Source organism: Bubalus kerabau, chromosome 1 (genome assembly GCF_029407905.1).
Source record: "Bubalus kerabau isolate K-KA32 ecotype Philippines breed swamp buffalo chromosome 1, PCC_UOA_SB_1v2, whole genome shotgun sequence".
Lineage (NCBI taxonomy): Eukaryota > Metazoa > Chordata > Mammalia > Artiodactyla > Bovidae > Bubalus > Bubalus kerabau.
In genome coordinates, this window is record NC_073624.1 from 149,879,774 (window position 1) to 149,897,387 (window position 17,614).

Genomic DNA, 17,614 nt, shown 5'->3' on the forward strand with positions numbered 1-17,614 from the left:
TAGCCTGCCAGTCTCCTCAGTCTGTGGAATTCTCTAGACAAGACTACTGGAGTGGGTTGCCATTTCCTTCTCCAGGGGATCTTCCTGACTCAGGGATCGAACCCAGGTCTCCCTCACTGCAGGCAGACTCTTTACCATCTGAGCCACCAGGGAAGCCCCCCATACAGTGTTACCCTCTGACTTTTACAGAGGGGGATACAGAAGCCTAGAGAGGGAGAGAGGGTATCCCGAGTGTGTTAGTCAGCTCGGGCTGGCATACCAGAATCCCACAGACGGCATGGCGTAACCAAGAGAAATTTCCTGTCTCACGGTTCTGGCGGCTGGCAAGTTCAAGACCAAGATTCTGGCTGATTGGGTTTCTAGTGGGGGCTCTCATCCTGGTTTCCATTCAGCTGCCTTCTCACTGTGTCCTCACATGGCCTCTGTGTGTGTGTACAGAGATGGGGGAAGGCAGGAGGCTCTCTGGTCTCCTTTCTTATGAGGACACTAATCTCAGAGGCCATCTAATCATAGACTTCCAGAAGTGCTGTTATAGAACGAAGACGGGACCTGAAGACCTTATTCCTTATTTCACATACCAGATTAAACAAAGGAAAGGACCTTTCAAGGGTTGCCAATATGTGATGTTGTTAAAGGTGTTCATTTTAAAGGAAGAAAGGAAGGAAAGGAGCAAAACTGAAAAAACCCAACTACTATCTAACATGGTTGGTGTTTTATAAAAGAAAGGTTATTTTAATACCAGAAAAGTAGAGTGAGTGTTCTCAGAATAGAGGACAGGCCTTGAAGAGATTTGTATGTCTAAATGCCTGTGGGCTTGGGGAACTGGTCGTGAACCTAGATTTGGGACTTGCAGCTTTTGGCAACGAGGCTGCTGTTTATTTCGAAAGGCAGCATGCCTCCTCCAGGGTCACCCTGTACCTGCCCTGGCCTGACTGGACCCAGAGTCCCTGTCCTGCCTGGGAGCAGGGTGACCTGAGCTGTCCCAGCGGCTTCCAGACTTGAAGGAGTATCTGGCCTCCTGCTTGTGTGTGTGTGTGTGTGTGTGTGTGTGTGTGTGTGTGCGTGCGTGCATGCACCCTGGAATGGACTTAATTATGATCGTCAATCCCTGTGTGGATGGGAAGGAAGCAAGTAAGGTTGTCCTGGGTGGACTGGCGCAAGGAATGAGGATGTGGGAGCTGGAGGGAGCTGGGTTCTGACAGGGCCACCTTCATCCTCTCTGGCCACCTGTGTCCCCCACCTGCCAGACTGGACTGTTGCTGCTTCCTGGTAGGGCTGTGTGTGGGAATGGCAAGGGGACTGGAAGCACAGGGCTTGGCTGGTACAAAATGAATGCTCCAGAAAGGGAACCCCAAGGATCTTTGTGGGGCAGCGTATCCTGTGATGTTCTTCCTAGCTTTAACCCCCTGAACAGACTTTCAGAATTTAGTGCCCAGGGGACTTAGAGAGCATCTGACCGCTTTGTTTACAGATGAATAGAGGAATGGGATGCCCAGGCTCCCACATGAGTTATCATAGGCAGAGCAGAGGTGAGAGGCAAAGACCCTCCCTCCCAGCCCTGAGCCCCTTCCCTGATGCCCTTGACCCCCGGTCTTGGTCCTTGTTGCCCTAGTGGGCTGTGGGGGGCTTGCTGAGGCTCCAGAAGGCAGCTGTTCCCTCTCCCCTTTCCCCCGATGGACTGACTCCTCTGGAATTTGGCAGCTGTGTCTCACTTCTGGTACATGGCTGTGTTTTTAGATCCCTGCCCTCTGGTTTCAAGCCAGAAGCCCTGAGGTGCTCTCCAATGGAGACTGCAGTGTCTGCTCAGAGCAGGCCAGAGTGCTGCGTGTATACGCTTGTTTGCCCAGTTAGAGCCCCAGAACCTCTGCCTGGCAATGGGTGTACCACCTACATCAGCTGTCCACTTGCCTGGCAACATTCCAGATCCAGTCCACACTCTGCTCACCTCAAGGTTTCCTCCCAGGAGCCCACTGCCTTGGGATTCTGAAACCCTCTGCAGCACATGGCTCCTCGGCTTCCTGCCCTGCACCCCAGAACCCTCAAACAGTGCATTTCCTTTCCCTGCCAGGTTCAACAGTCAGCTTACCCCCTAATCTTACAAGCAAGTAAGAAAACAACTCCTGGAACTCGGCGAGTGCACTTCTGCCGGCAGTAAAACCATTTCAGGGCCCTTGGTGGAGACGAGCGGGAGGATGTGGAGGTCGCTGCTCTGTTGAGGATCGGGAGGGAGGGCTCAGAGCGTGCGTGAGTCTCCGTCTGCACTGTGAGGTCACACAACAGCGATGAGGACTGCTTGTTGCTTTTTTGTGGTTATGGGAACGATATCAGACCATTACCCAGTCTCCCGGGAATGGTTTCAGCTTGCCTTCTCTTTCTAGTCTTTGTGCCTGTGCACACATGTCCTCTAACAGGAGGATCGTGATGGGTGCCCGGACGGTCCTGTGTGTTCACCTGGATGAAGTTCTTGGATTGAAACGTGTACTCAGTTAGCACATTGCTTGCTGAGTGCCTGTCCTGTGTCTGGGGATGGAATAGTGAGTGACACTTCACTGAGATGACCTAGTAGAATGAAGAGAGGCTCATCAATAAATAGCTGGGGCTCATGGATTTTTTAGCCTGTCTGTTGAATACCCTTTATATCCCCATATGTAATGTCGGCATGATAACGTGGTGGAGTGGGCACATCCCAGCGTCCCCAGCTCTTCCTGTGGAGGTGGCCCATGAGATTCCTTTCTGTTGTTCTCTGAGCAGGTGATGGTACCGTGGATCTCACGGTGTGTGCTGCTCTTTCATCCACGCGGCTTGGTTCTGTAGGCTGATTCTTAGAAGTAGGATTATTGACTGAATTGAAAAGTAGGAACTTATTTTTTGTAATTATTTTGGAAAATGTCAAAGTAGGGAGAATAATTCCATGAACCCTTGTGTTCCCAGCTTCAGGAATCAAGACCAGTCTTCTCTCATCTGAAGGCCTGCCAGTGCTGCCCACCACCCTCTCTGGATTATTCTGAAGCAAGTCCTAGACTGAATATTACTTTCTCTGAAATATTTCAGCATATACATTAGAGAAGGGATCTTTTAAAAAAGACCATCGTAATGCCATTATCACACCTAAAACAATGGTGATTTCTCACCCTGCAATACCTAGTTGGTGTTAGATTTTCTTACTGGTCTCCCAGGGTCTTTCTGCAGTTGTATCAGGACCCAAAAGATCCACATGTGGCATTTATCTGATGAGACTTTAAGTCTCAGTGAACACAGAACATTCGCCCTCCTTTCCTCCCCTGAAGTGAGTGTGATGAGGTAACCGGTTATCTCCCTGGGCGCCCCGTGGTCTAGATCTTGCTTATTGCACCACAGGGTTTGGTCGAGCCTGTGTCGCAGTCCCTGTGCTTCCTGTAAACCTAGAGCACTGGTTCCATCAGGTTTGGCTTGGTGTTTGGCCGGCACAGTTGTGGGTGATGCTGTGTGCTGCCGCGGGGCCCTGGACGGTCCTGTGGTCTCTCTTGTGAGCCGGCAGCCTCTGGCGCTCATCTTCTGGATTCCTTATTTTATTCAGGGTTTACAAAATGGTGATATCTTGGCTCTGTCATTCCCTCTGCATTAATTGATTGCAGGGCTTCCAGAAAGGGACTCCCCCTACATGCTGTGAGGACACGAAGGCAGGGCCAGTGCTTGCTTTCCCCTAGATCTGCCATTCCCAGAGGAGCTTTGGGAGATGCTTCCCTGAAGCCGAAGGGAGGGACTTGGTGAGCCCTCATGTTCCTGCAGACCCGGATGGCACTGGAGTCTGTGTTGAGGGTCTGGGGCTGACTAGGTGGGGGTGGTCTGAGAGAGGGGAGGTGGATGGGAGGCTGGGAGTTGCTGGAGGTGGGAGGACCCAGGCCCCATGTGTCCTTGGCCAACTGGGAGGTATCCTTGCCAAGCTGACTGTACATTTTCACATCCATGGTCTGGCTCAGTCTTCACTGTGTGCCTGTGCCCGACCAAGGCAGCCTGTAACATTACCTCCAGTTGAGGAGGGGAGGCTTGCCCAAGAACACACAGCTGGTAGATGACAGCGGGAGGAGGGCGGGACCCCAGCCCCTGACTCCCAGGTCAGGCCCTGGCCGCTGTGCCACACTGCTGCCGAGGAGGAGAAGGCACCATTTCCCCTCCCTTGCCCACCTCCAGCCCCACTCAGAGAATAGTACGAACTGGAAACCATGGCCCTGGCCCTTGTATTCCCAGCCTGTGTAGGGGAAGGGGGCCAGAAGACAAGAACCCATCTCAGACTCAGGTCATGGCTATAGAAGGGCGTGGGACCAAATCTGCACACACATTTTCCATAGAGACAGACCTTCCCTGATATAGCAGCCTGGGCACCTCTCTCCACTGAGGCCTGCCTCAGGCTGCCGGGCCTCTGGGCTGCAGCTCATGATGCCTCCTCCATTCCAGACTGTCAGTGAGATTGGGTCAGGGCCCGATCACCCCACTTATGTGAAGGGGCCAGAATGCTCAGGGTGTTTAAAAAAAAATACCTCAAATGGAAAAATGAAAGGGAAAATGCTTTGAACTAAGCCACCCCATGAAGTTGGGGTAGAGGTGAGAAGGCTGGGCCCCCGACTGAGGAGAATCCAAGATGGCCACCAGCCCACCGTCGTGACACCATCTGGTGGATGAGTTGTTTCCTGCTGGGCCTGGAAAGGGAAAATATTTGTGACAGAAACTAAGGTCAGGGCTCCTGCAGGAAGTCCTGTTAGAATCATTAATGCCAGGGGTACTTTTCCTTAGCCTTGGCTAGTGATGTAAATTCTGTATTGGTTCTGTGTTTAAAGCAGTATGGTTGTCTCTCTTCCATCCCTTCAGAAAGAGGTTGAGGAAAATCTGAGGTGAAGGTAGCCACAGAGGGAGATGTAAAACGTCCCTTGGTCTCAAGTTGAGGTTTATTTTATAGACTGATGCTTTAACTTTGAGCTGTTCTTTTTGAGTTTTCTGAGAACTTCCCTCTCTTTCCTTGGGTCCACAGAACAGCTGGGGAGGAGGCGAGGGTGAGTTTTATTAGACCGATTTTCCTGAGGGAGACACTGAGGCCTAATGGAGTTTTGTGACCAGCTGAAGGCAGGATCAGAACCTGTCTCCCAACTCCTCGGCCCACATTCCTTCCCTCACTGCCACAACCCAGGGAACGGTTCTCTCGTGGCAGAATAAAAGGGTTGGCAAGGAAGCCACCAGCCTGGATGCACCACCCTGGATTGCTAAGAGGTCAGAGAGGTCCAGCTCAGTGCCCCAAGGACTAAGATTATTTCTTAAGAAAAATGTAGAGAGAGACAGCTCGGGCCCTGACCCCCACATGGGGTCTCTCTCGGTCTCTCCAAGACTCTGGCTTGGCCAGAGTTGTTCCTTGGAGACCTCGTTCCGGTAGGTAAAGTGTCTCAGGTCAGCAGTTAGAGCAGTCCTGGAGTGCTGTGACCTGTCACGTAAAACACGACAGAGGATCCTTCCTGAGGCTCTTTAACCTCGGCCCAGAATAGAGCCAGTGGATTGGTGAGCAGCTTTCAGATGGGGTGGGTGTTTGTAGGTCTGTGTGTAAGCGTGAGTGCATGAATGAGTGTGAGTAGGCTCATGCTCTCAGTCTGAGTCCTCCTTAGCTTTTCCTTCTTTCCCATCATATGGCTGAGCTGGAACTGCTTCCATCCTCTGGGCGTACTTGCCTGGTTTCTTCAACAGCGTCCATCCAGTGAGCACGGATGGTGTGCCAGGCATGGTTTTCAAGCAGGCACCATCAGACTTGGGGTTTTCAGTGGTTTAGAAGGGTCCACATCTCAACCCCAGCATATTCCCCCCTCACCTGATACCCAGCCTGTGTGCTTACAGCTGTTGTTCTTAAGTTTGTGGTTGCCACTGGAGTTGACTCTTTCTGCTGGATCATCTCTGTTCCATGCACAAGGGCTCATCCTGAAACCCTGACTCAGACCCTGCCTGGGTTGAGCAGGACTCCATGAATGTTTGCCCGTGAGTGGATGGAAGGGGCAAGAGGGAATAGTCACTGTGTGATTAAACAGGAAACTGGCCCCCAACCATCTCTGTACCTTTTGGGTCTTTGTCCACATTGTTGGTCTCCAGGAGAGGGCGCTCTTCTCCAGTGACTGACAGCCCTAGTGGGGGTTGGTAACCTGGGTGTTAGCCCAGGCTCTGCTGGTAACTTCTGGTGCAGCTGCGGGCCCATCACTTTGACCTGCCTGGATCTCTGTTTTTCCATCTGTCACTTGGGTTCACTGCTGCCGCCCGGCCTGCTTTGAGGGGTGGTGGTGAGCACCAGCCTGGGTACGGACGATGTGGGAGTGGGCTGTAGGGTAGCTGGGACACCAGGCAGACTCCCTGGGTTGTGTGCAGGGACAGTGGGCTCCTGAGGCTGGCACCGTATCTGGTCGGCCCTGAATCCCAGAGCCTGGCCTACGGGTGACAGTGTTTGTTGAATGAACAGCACACAGAGAAGCCCATGGTGCCAAGTTTAGCTCCTTCATGCTTTGAAAGTGCTGATCAAAATATGACATCTTCGGAAAGCCAGTTACCCACGTCTGGGCTGAGGGCCTAATCCCTCTTGGGGATTAGGTGTGGAAAGCTTCCTTGGGCTTGAGGCCCCTCTTCCCCACAGGCCTGAAGATGGAGTCTGTAGGGACTCATGTGGAGTCCCCAAGGAGAGGGTAGCATTGAACTTTGAGAAGAAGGGTGGGGTCTGAATTTGGGAACCCTGCCCCTTAGGAACTGCCATCTTTTTTTTTTTTTTAATATTTTGGCTACGTATTTTGGCATGTGGGATCTTAGTTCCCTGACCAGGGATTGAACCCATGTCCCCTGCATTGGAAGCTTGGAGTCTTAACCACTGGCCCACGAGGGAAGTCCAGAAACTGACCATCTTTGAGTGCTGTCAGTCTCCTGACCAATCTGAACCCTGCTTCAACTGGAGAGCAGTGGTTACCAAAGGAGGGCTTGTTCTTGGGGAGCAGGCAGGGAAAGCGCAGCAGGGGGCTCCAGTAATGATTCCACTTTCTTGCAGGCTCACTCTGGTGCTGTGGGGAGAAGAGATGGCAGGGACAGGGGTGAGGGCAGCGGCAGGGAGGCCGGCAGGAGCTGTCCCTGAGATGTGGTGGCTTTACCAGAGCAATGAGAGGTGGGCAACTTCTGGGGGTGTGTTGATGTAGAGTTGGTGGGATTCTCTGATTGGTTGGATGCGGGGCTGAGACCCATTGACTCACTAGAAAAGACCCTGATGCTGGGAAAGATTGAGGGCAGAAGGAGAAGAGGGTGACAGAGGATGAGGTGGTTGGGTGGCATCACCAACTCAATGGACGTGAACTTGGGCAAACTCCGGGAGATGGTGAGGGACCAGGAGCCTGGTGTGCTGCTGTCCATGGGGTCTTGAAGAGTCAGACATGACTTGGTGACTGAACTGAACAAAACTGGGGCTGAGAAAGGGAGAGGTTGAGGAGGAATGTCAAGTTCGGGCCTGAGCAGCAGGAAGGATAGAGTTTCCTCTAAGAGGGCAAGTTATGGGTGGGTCAGGTTTGGGGAGGGCTCCCAAGGTCCGTTTGGGGTGCGGGTGGAATTTGTGGAGTCTGAACTGTATCCACGTGGAGCTCATGAGCAGTGGTTGCACGTCTGAGTCCCGATGCAGGTGTGTGTGGGGGGGTCTGCAGGGTCCTGCCTGCACTCTCGGTCCCAGGTGGCACTGAAAGGGTGACATGACCTAGGAAGTGAGTGTCCATTGACTAGTCAGGCGCCCTCTGCACACCAGGTCCTGTTCAGACACTTGGGGCCATGGTGGGGAGGCAGAGATGGAAACTGCTTATAATCTGACGTCTGCCCAGCTTATCGTTGTCTTGAGGAGACCAGTCACGCCTTGGAGAAGCAGTCAGAAACCTTCATGATGGGACCTCACTGGTAGCCCAGTGGTTAAGACTCTGAGCTCCCAATGAAGGGGGCATGGATTCGCTCAATCCCTGGTCTGAGAACTAAGATCCCGCATGTTGTATGACATGGCCTAAGAAAAAAAAAAGAAACCCTCATGATGGAACGTATTGTAGTAGTTAATGAATTGGTGCAGAGAACGGGAGCCAAGAAAGGCAGGTTGTGGGACTGGATGGTTCAGAGCCTTGGGAAAACAGGGGCTTGTCCAGGGCCTGGAGGGACAAGATGAACATCACCTGGCCGGGCGAAGGGAGAGCATTCCAGACAGGAGGAAGAAAGAGGGTAAAAGTACAGCTCCAAGAGTGAGGCAGGGAGTGGTTGAACTTGAATGTGGTGAAGGGGGCTAGGGTGCTGGTAGGAAAGCTGGAGTTTTGGAATTCAGGTCCCAGCTTAGAACTCTGCGACCTTGCTGAGCCCCATCTGCAACATGAGATGTCCCTCTTCCCTCATGGGGTCGCTGGAGGGCATATCAGAATCTCATCATCAGATCTGCATGAACGTGCTGAACCCGGTACCCGCGCTCAGGGGCCCTGTGCACACCTGGGGGGCTTTCCGGCCCTGCCTCTGTGGAGCTCTCCCAGGTGGTCCAGCGAGCAGCAGAGCTTCGGGGGAACCACTGCAGGCGCCGCTGGGCCCGTGCTGATGCTGGGTCGAATGGAGGCGTGAGAAACCTGACCTCCCCGGCGCCTGGGCCACCTTTCCCGGGCCCTGTCTATTTTCGTGCTCAGTCCCCAGTGGATGAGGAAACCTTTGCTCCGCCACAGTTAATGACAGCCTGGCCTGCCAGGCCACTTAAAAACAGCCACTATTTTTATCTACTGGAGGCAGCTGGCCTGTCTTCCTCCCCAGACAGTGCTGACATGGGGTGATTTTGAGGAAACCAGGGCTTTGCTAGGAAGGTGGGTCATTATCTCAAATCATAGACTGCGGTCTGGCAGGATGCACCTAAGGAACCTTCCGGTGGGTGTCAGGCGTCACCTTGACCCGGTGGTCTGAATTTATAGAGATAATTCTACCCTACCTTGCCAGTAGGACTCGGAAGGAATCACTTGACCTCTCCACCCCAGATGGTCCTCAGAATCCTTGCTGGAGTTTCAGGGCACGGCAGGATTGTGTCCCCCCAGCCGCAGGGGGTGCCAAGAGGATAAGGGCTGGTGCAGCTGTGCCCCTGAGCTGAGCCCAGAGCTGGGGCCTCTTCACACCCCAGGACCTTACTTCTGAGCTCTCGAAAGTAGTTTGCAGTGGCTCTCACCTGGTGGGACAGTGGGTGAATTCCTTTCCTTCTCTCTAAGAAACTGTATTGAACTAGGCTCCTGGCCTTTGGATGGAGATTGGGGAGCAGGGTAATGGATGGGGTGGTGGATGCCCAGTGCTTCTCAGTATGACGTATTCATCCTTAGAGACAGGCAGAATTGTGCTGTGTTGGCCACAGTTTGTATTTAGGTAAAAAAAATTTTTTTTAATTTTTGGTTCACTGCTTAATTTCTAAACAAAAAAAAAAGTTGTTTTTTTTTTTTTTTTTTTGAGCACTTGGTTGCCTGATTCCTAAAACAACAGGCATCCTGCCCTGACCCTGCCCAGTCATCTAACCAAGGCAGCAGCCATGGGGCCATTCCCACCCTCACATCCACCGGAAACCTTCACCAGCTCCTCTGTCTGTAGGGTCCGGGGCTCCCCTGGCTCTAGGTCCCCTGCTGCTACAAACTCCTCCCCACTCCCTCCATCGAACCCACCTCACTCTTTGACCCTTTCCTCCCCTCTCAGGACACCTTCCTGCCCCCTTCTTCCTAATGCATCTCAAATCCTCCTTCTCTCAGAGCCCCTTCCTCTTCCAGCCACCCGTCTTGCCTCGATCCCGCCATCCAGCTGCTCTGGGTGTTTGCCGGTTGTCCTTTGTCTCCCCCAGACCACAGGCATCTCCGCGGGCAGGGCCTGTGTGTGCCCCATCTTTGTGCCAGGCCCCCACCCCCCGTTTCATGAATGGTTGGACCTGTGTGGCTCCCCAGGGCTTATAGGTGTTTCCTCATACCATACTTTACTGAGCTCTCTGACCCCTGGCGACGTGGGGCTGAGTTTAAATGGCAGAACTGGGACCGGAACCCAGTCCCGTCTCCCAGGGAGTCAAGGCATTGGCCGTGGTCCCCTCACCCCAGTAGGGCCCCGTTCACTGTCCGCCTTCCACCCCTGCTCCATTCCCAAGGCTCCAGAGATGCTTCTGGAAGGTAATGGGAGGGGCCAGCTGTGCAAGTGATCGTCCACTCCCGACCCTGGGAGCAATGATGACAGAGGCCCCAAAGGCCGAATCACCCGAGGCAGATGCGGGAGGGGCCACAGGCCCCGCGAGCCTGTCTGCTCCAGCTCGCTGTTCAGGGTGCTGTGGGTTGTGTCACGTCTGGGGTAAGGGCCCGCCTGGGAGCCTTCCTGAAGGAGATGCATGAGACTGACATTGTGCCTGCGTGGGAAGGCTTCCAGCTGTTAGGAGACCGCCCTTCCTGGTTCCTGGGGGCTGGGAGTCATCTGTGCCCTCCCCTGGGTGCTCCCGGTGCCTGAAGGTACAGCCGCTGTGCCGCACCCTCTTCCTGGAGCAGAGAGGGCTGCTGTGGGCCCTGGATGGTGGCCAGGCCTGGAACAGTGGCGCAGTGGTGAGAAGAGGAAGGGTGCGAGGTGAGGTGGGGTGTTCAGTCCTCGGGGCTCCCCCTGGTGGCGATCCATCTGTGGTGGGCTGAAGGGGCACACTCAGGTGTTGGGGTGGACACCCTATGGCGGGGAGCTGGCCCTGTTTGTCCTGGGCCTGTGCCCCCGGCTGCCCGCTGACCCCCATGCTGAGGAGAAGCTGGAGAGGCCCCCGAGTAAGCCTCCTTCCTCCTGAGCATCAGTCTGCCCTGAGTCCTCCATTAACAGGTCACCCCTACTCTCAGACCTTCAGTGGCTCCCCAGTGCTGAAGCCTCAGCCCAAGCTCTGTAGATGCCCAGGGAACTTTTCACAATCCAAGGCCCAGGCCCAGCCTGCGGAGATGCTCGTCTGGCCTGGGGTGGGGCCCAGGCATCTGCATGCAGGGCAGGTGATTAGAGGGCAGCCATCTCAGCCCAGGGCAGCTGCCAGTGGGTGCTAACCCATCCCTTTGCACCCTCCTTCCAGCCAAGCTGGCACCTTCCCGATGCCCACCTGCCTCCTACCCCCCTCACCTCTGTCTTCCCCTTCTGGTGCTTACTGTCCATCCAAGTCCACGGAAGCTCTCACGGTCCAGCTGCATCTACACTGTCTGGGAAACTATCTTTAATCCCTTGGCAGTCTCTTTTCCCCTTAGCAGGGACCTTGTGCTCTTCTAGAATGTGCTCGGGGATCACTCTTTAAAAGGGTCTGTGTCCCATCCCAGCCTCTTCCTTCCCTGAAGCGCTGCATCTCTTGCCAGTTCTGTTTCTGTGGTCTTTCTATGACCTGTCCCCAGCCTTGGAGAGAGTGTGTGTGTGAGAGAGATTGTGTGTGTGTGTGTATGTGTGCAGTGTGTGTGTGACTCTGGTTGTGTGGGGTGTGTGAGTGAGGGTGTGTGGTATGTGAGTGAGGTATTTGTGAGTGTATACATACATGTGTATGAGTGTGGGTGTGGTGTGTACAATTTTGAGAGTCTCTGTGTGTGGGATGTGTGTATGTGTATTGAGTGTGTAGGGTGTGTGATTATGAGAGTCTGAGTGTGTGTGGAGTATGTGAGTGGTGTGTTTGTATATCTGTAGAGTGTGTATAGTGTATATATGATTGTGAGAGTCCATGAGTGTGTGTGGTATGTGTGACTGGGTGCATGTGGTGTGTAAGAGGGGTGTGTATGTATGAGTGTATGTGTGTTGTGTGCGATTGTGAGGATCTGTGTGTGGTGTGTATATGAGAATGTGGTGTGTGAGTGGGGTGTGTGTATGAGTGTATGTGTGGTGTGTGTGATTATGAGAGTCTGGGTGTGGAGTATGTGAGTGGTGTGTTTGTATATGTGTAGAGTGTATGTGGAGTGTATGGTATATATGACTGTGAGAGTCTGTGAGTGTGTGTGGGGTGTGTGTGTATGTATGGTGTGTGTGATTGTGAGGCTCTGTGTGTGGTATGTGTGTGAGATTAAGATGTGTGTACATGTGTAGAGTGTGTATGGTATGTGTGTATGAGTGTACGTGGTGTGTGTGATAGTGAGGCCCTGTGAGTGTGTGTGGGGTGTGTGACGGAGTACCTCTGGGGTATGTGTGAGTGTGTGGTGTATGTGATTGTGTGTGGCGTTTGTGAGGATGGGGCGTGTGTACATGTGTAGAGTGTGTGGTGTGTGTGTGAGAATGGGGCATGTGTACATGTGTAGAGCATGTGTGAGTGTGGGGCGTGTGCACATGTGTAGAGCGTGTGTGGTGTGTGTGGTGTGTATGTGAGTGTGGGGCATGTGTGCCTGTGTGGAGCATGTGTGGTGTGTGTGTATGGTGCGTGTGTGCCTATGTGGAGCGTGTGTGGTGTGTGTGAGTGTGGGGCATGTGTGCCTGTGTGGAGCATGTGTGGTGTGTGTGTGAGTGTGGGGCGTGTGTACCTGTGTGGGGCGTGTGTGGTGTGTGTCGTGTGTGTGTGTGGTTCGTGTGTACCTATGTGGAGTGTGTGTGGTGTGTGTGAGTGGGGGGTGTGTGTGCCTGTGTGGAGCGTGTGTGGTATGTGTGAGTGGGGGGCATGTTGCCTGTGTGGGGCGTGTGGCATGTGTATGTGAGTGTGTGGCGTGTGTACCTGTGTAGAGCATGTGTGGTGTGTGTGTGTGTGGGGGGGGTGTATGTACCTCTGTAGAGCATGTGTGGTGTGTGTGTGTGTGGGGCATGTGTACCTATGTAGAGCGTGTGTGGTGTGTGTGTGAGTGTGGGTGTGTGTGCCTGTGTGGAGCATGTGTGGTGTGTGTGTATGGTGCATGTGTGCCTAGTGGAGCGTGTGTGGTGTGTGTGAGTGGGGGGCGTGTGTGCCTGTGTTGGGCGTGTGTGGTGTGTGTGTGAGTGGGGGGCGTGTGTGCCTGTGTGGGGCGTGTGTGGTGTGTGTGTGAGTGGGGGGCGTGTGTGCCTGTTTAGAGCATGTGTGGTGTGTGTTTGAGTGTGGGGCATGTGTGCCTGTGTGGAGTGTGTGTGGTGTGTGTGTGAGTGTGGGCGTGTGTACCTGTGTGGGGCTTGTGTGGTGTGTGTGTGAGTGTGGGGCGTGTGTGGTGTGTGTGTGTGAGTGTGGGACGTGTGTACCTGTGTGGAGCATATGTAGTGTGTGTTTGAGTGTGGGGCGTGTGTGCCTGTGTGGAGTGTGTGTGGTGTGTGTGTGAGTGGGGGCAGTGTATGCCCGTGTAGTGCCTGTGTGGTGTGTGTGTGTGAGTGTGGGGCGTGTGTGCCTGTGTAGAGCATGTGTGGTGTGTGTGTGAGTGTGGGGCGTGTGTGCCTGTGTGGTGTATGTGCTGTGTGCGTGAGTATGGGGCGTGTGTGCCTGTGTAGAGCGTGTGTGGTGTGTGTGGTGCGTGTGTGCCTGTCTGGAGCGTGTGGGTGTGCAGTGTGCTGGGGTGGGGATGAGCTCCAGTCTGACCCCCGTCCCGTGCCGTCCATCCTGCAGGCGAAAGCAGCCAAGTCGGAGCAGGAGGCCCGGAGGCTGCGGCTGCGGAGCCTGCAGTACCTGGAGCGCTACGTCTGCCTGGTGCTCTTCAGCGCCTACCTGCACCTGGAGAAGGCCGGCTCCTGGCAGAGGCCCTTCAGCGCCTGGATGCGGGAGGTGAGGGTGGGAGCCGGGGACAGGCTCCTCCGCGCGGCCGAGGTTGTGTCTCGCTCAGCTCTGGGCCCAGCACGGCGTCTGCGCTTGGCAGGCCGTGAGCGGGGGATGCGAGGAGCAGACAGAGCCGGGTGGGGGCTGGGCTGGGCCCCTGCTCCCTGCGTCCCCGAGGCAACGTCGCCTGGGTGCTTCACGCCCCAGGCCGTGTTCATCCTTCGCCTGTGCCCTCTGGCTTCCCGCGCCCCTGCCGCCTTCCAGCCATGGGCAAGGCACGTAGCCGCTCTGGGCTGCTGCCCTCAGAGTTACCACGGAAGTATCTTGGCTCAGTGGGCGCCACCTCAGGAGGCGTGGCGGGGATTCTGTGAGGTACGTGCACTGCCGTCTGCCCCAGCTCGGGTCAGCAGGGCCGCCTCACGTGGCCGCTGCACGCTCCTGCTCTAGAGGAGGAGTCTGGGCGCAGAGGGCTTCAGTGCTGTGTCCATAGTCAGCGCTAGAGCAGTTGGTTGGCTCCGGAGCCCACCATTTCCGGCCTAGGACAGACATGTCTCGGGCCACCTCCTCCCTCCCCTCCGCTTGGCTCTTCCCGGCTTGGCTAGTTTTAGAGGCAGAGCTGCCGCCTCGGCTCCTCTAGGGTAGGAGAAAGGTCTCCCTTCCTGCTTGGCAGAGTGGCCTGTAATTACCCCTCCGCTGGGACGCTGGCCCCTGCTGACCTCACCGGCCTGTCCTGGTGGTTGGCATCTGGACTCCAGGCTGGAATTAGCTCCCGTGGGCAGGGTGGACTGGAAGGCAGGAGTGATAGGTGTAAGAAGGGTGTGGGGCTTCGGGAGGTGTGCAGGTGGGGTCGGAGCTGTGAGGGGACAGAGGCTGGGAGGCCCCTGCAGGGCCCGGTGCCAGGACGGGTGGCTGCTGGGTATTTGTGCCAAAGACAGGCCTTCAGGGTGGTCCTGATGTGCGGGTGGGTCACACCAAGGTCATAGTGGGGCCACCCTCTTGAGCAGGCCTGGGCTCAGCTTCCTCTTGGCGGTAGTAGGGGACTTAGGACACTTCTGCTTGGAGAGCTGAAATAGGGGGAAGGAGCTTGATCCCCTCCCCAGCTGAAGCTGGATAGTGGGTCATGGGAGATGTCGAGGTTCTAGCCTCGGGGAATGAGTGGAGAGGCAGGGGGTGAGGGTTGCCTGCGGATGTTAGTTTGGAGTGGAGCCTGCATCCTCCCCATCCCCAGGGTGGTGGGGAGAGAAGAAGGCTGGTCGTTGAGTGGTTTGAGTCTAGGGCCAGGGCCTGGGCCCTACGGCTGTATGGAGAGTGTCTAGGGAGGCCTCAGTCAACCTGCCTGAGCTGAGGCCCTTGGTGGGCCTGCCGGGTCCACAGTCGGAACTCATAGCAAAAGGGCTCTTGCCGGCTGCTGCTTCCACACTGGCTGTCCCAGAGCTCCCCGTGGGCCCAGCTGTAACACCAGGAGCAGCTGGGCTTGTGCTCCTGAGTGTGCCCATGGGCACATCGGGGCTGAAGGCATGGGGCGTGCTTGGCTTCCTACCTGCCCTTACTGCCTGCCGAGTGCTTTCGGTGCAGCGCAGCCCTCCACGCTGTGCTCTGCCATCACAAGGAAACAGAAGCTCGGAGTAGTTGATAGGAATCAAGATGCAAACTTGTGCAGGTTGCTGAGCTGGGGGGAGGCGGCGCTGGGCCCCAGACTCACACATGTGTCAGTGGACCCCAGTGAGGGGTGTGACAGAGGAGGGCACGGGACCCAAATGACACCCTCCCTTCCCTCGAGCACTGCCCCAGACTCTCCTGTCCTCCCCAGGTGGCAGCGAAGGCCGGCGTCTACGAGATCCTCAACCAGCTGGGCTTCCCCGAGCTCGAGAGCGTGGAGGACCAGCCCTTCTCGAGGCTGCGCTGCCGGTGGCAGGAGCAGAACCGTGGCCCTGAGCTCTCCGCATCAGGGGACTTCCTGTAGGAAGGGGGCTTCCTGTGGGATGTGCTCCCCCTGCTTCTGCTATCACCACCTCCTACAGGGCCACCTCCCTCCCCACGTAGTCTGGGGATACCCAATGCTCTTCGGTGGCAGTGGCCCTGAGAAACGACTCCTCGGCTTCCCAGAGACCAGGGTGGGTGGGGATCCCCTTTTTGAAAGAGTTGTTATAGCATAGTTGGCCACAGTGATGTCTTGTGAATGGCCGCTCCTGGAGGGCCTGCAGGAAGGCCCGGTGTGGCATCAGCTCTCCAAGGCACTCACTCCCCAAGTTGCCAAGCCAAACCTCTCGCCACTTCCATCCTCCCCTCTGCCCCGAGCAGTTCTGATGGCCCCTGGCCTAGAGCAGTCCTGGCCGGTGTTGGTTCCTTCTCTCGCAGCTCTCCCACATGGCTTCTCCCCTTTTGCTGCCTGAGCGCTGCCCTGGTGGCCTGGGAGATGGACTTCACTCTGGCTAGATTTGTTACCTTAAAGGCAGTTTTCCGCAGTGTTCTTGCCTCTGATTCCTTGTCTCAACCTCAAGACATGAAGAAAGACAACCACATTCCCTGTGCGTTCAGTGGAGGCCTCTGTCCCTCCTGCCTTTGCCCCCTCCCCTCCCCTGGGCTGGCAGGACTGTAGAGGTTTCCATGGAGCTGAAAACAAAAGGGAACCCCCCCTTGGGGTTGGAGGGGGCAAGAAAGAGCTCCCAGAAGGTGCATGCCACCCTGTGGGAGAGGCCTGCTCCATTTCCCTGGAAGCATGGTGGGGAGGTTTGGGGAAGCACCTCCTCCCTGCTCTGCCTGGCCCCCCAACAGTGGTCTGAGCCCCCACCTGGTGTGGCAGGAGCTGTGGGGACTCCTGGGTGACCCGGAGTGAGCAGTGGGGTGTGTGAGAGTGGGCCAGGGATGGCACGAGGGGGCACTTGGATTGCAGGCCATCCTTGCTGAGCACCCTCGAGTTGCCTTGTGAAGGGAGCAGAAGAGGCCAAGGCCTGCCGAGTTGGCAGCTGCTGGGACCAACTGTGTGGATGGTGGGAAGGTTGCTCGGAGACGCAGGCAGGTGTTGAGCTGAGCCTGTGGCTCTCCCTCTGGGGACTGGTCTCCCCCTAAAATGCAGGGGCTGAACGGTATGGACTCTGTCCCCCTGGCCTGGCTCACTGGGGCCAGGCAGGCCTCTTCTGGTTGAACACCAGCACTTGGGCAGAAAAACAGATGATGTATCACTGGTCGTGGTATTTTTGAAGAGGCAGATGAGGCCAAAGTTGTTCACGTCTACCTAGTATTGGAAAATATATGACCATTTTGGCTGAATTCTTTTGCAAATCTACTGTATGTCTTTTCACTACCTTTTTAGATTTGTTGTTTTTGGTTTTATTTTTGCATGTAGTAAAAAGTGTTAATTTCTCTGCAGACAAGGTCTAGATGAGGGGTCAGAGATCAGGGCCGAACTGGGAGGGATCCTTTGCGTTCTCATGGTTGGCCCTAACTTTCAGCTGTTCTGGGACTACTGGCTGGTCACATCACCTCTCTGCCTCAGTTTCCCCATCTGTAAAATGGGAGAATAATACTTGCCTACCTACCTCACAGGGGTGTTGTGAGGATTCATTTGTGATTTTTTTTTTTTTTTTACAGATCTTTTGAGCATTAAAAATGGCTAAATGTGAAGTGTGCTTGGCTGCCAATGTCTTTAGTGGGGCAGGTATTACAGAACTGGTGCAAGCTGGGGTCCCTGTTCCCTCAGAGTAAGGGTGGGAGGGCAGGGTGAGCCAAGAGCATCTGCCCTATGTGCACCTGATTCTCAGAGAAGGTGGGTTTTCCTGGATATCATTCTCTTTCCTTCACATCCCCAATCATGTATGACCATCTCGTTCTGGATGCTCAGGGCTGACGTGCTGAGGAGCCCCTCCTTGAAGAAAGTAATGTAACAGGCTAATTCACACTAAAGTGTGAAGGGCTGTTATATTTAGGGAG

General features: G+C 55.2%; 1 protein-coding gene across 3 annotated transcripts in view; it reads left to right on the forward strand.

Moving 5' to 3' along the window:
• Positions 1-17,298, forward strand: part of PALD1 (phosphatase domain containing paladin 1) — an 84,167-nt gene extending 66,869 nt beyond the window's left edge. For all 3 annotated transcript variants that reach the window (XM_055535064.1, XM_055535075.1, XM_055535080.1), the window contains 2 exons: positions 13,538-13,693; positions 15,495-17,298. In XM_055535064.1, coding sequence (XP_055391039.1) covers positions 13,538-13,693; positions 15,495-15,647 — 309 coding nt within the window. In that variant the 3' untranslated portion in view covers positions 15,648-17,298. The remainder of the gene's footprint in view (positions 1-13,537; positions 13,694-15,494) is intronic.
• Positions 17,299-17,614: the final 316 nt, after the last annotated feature.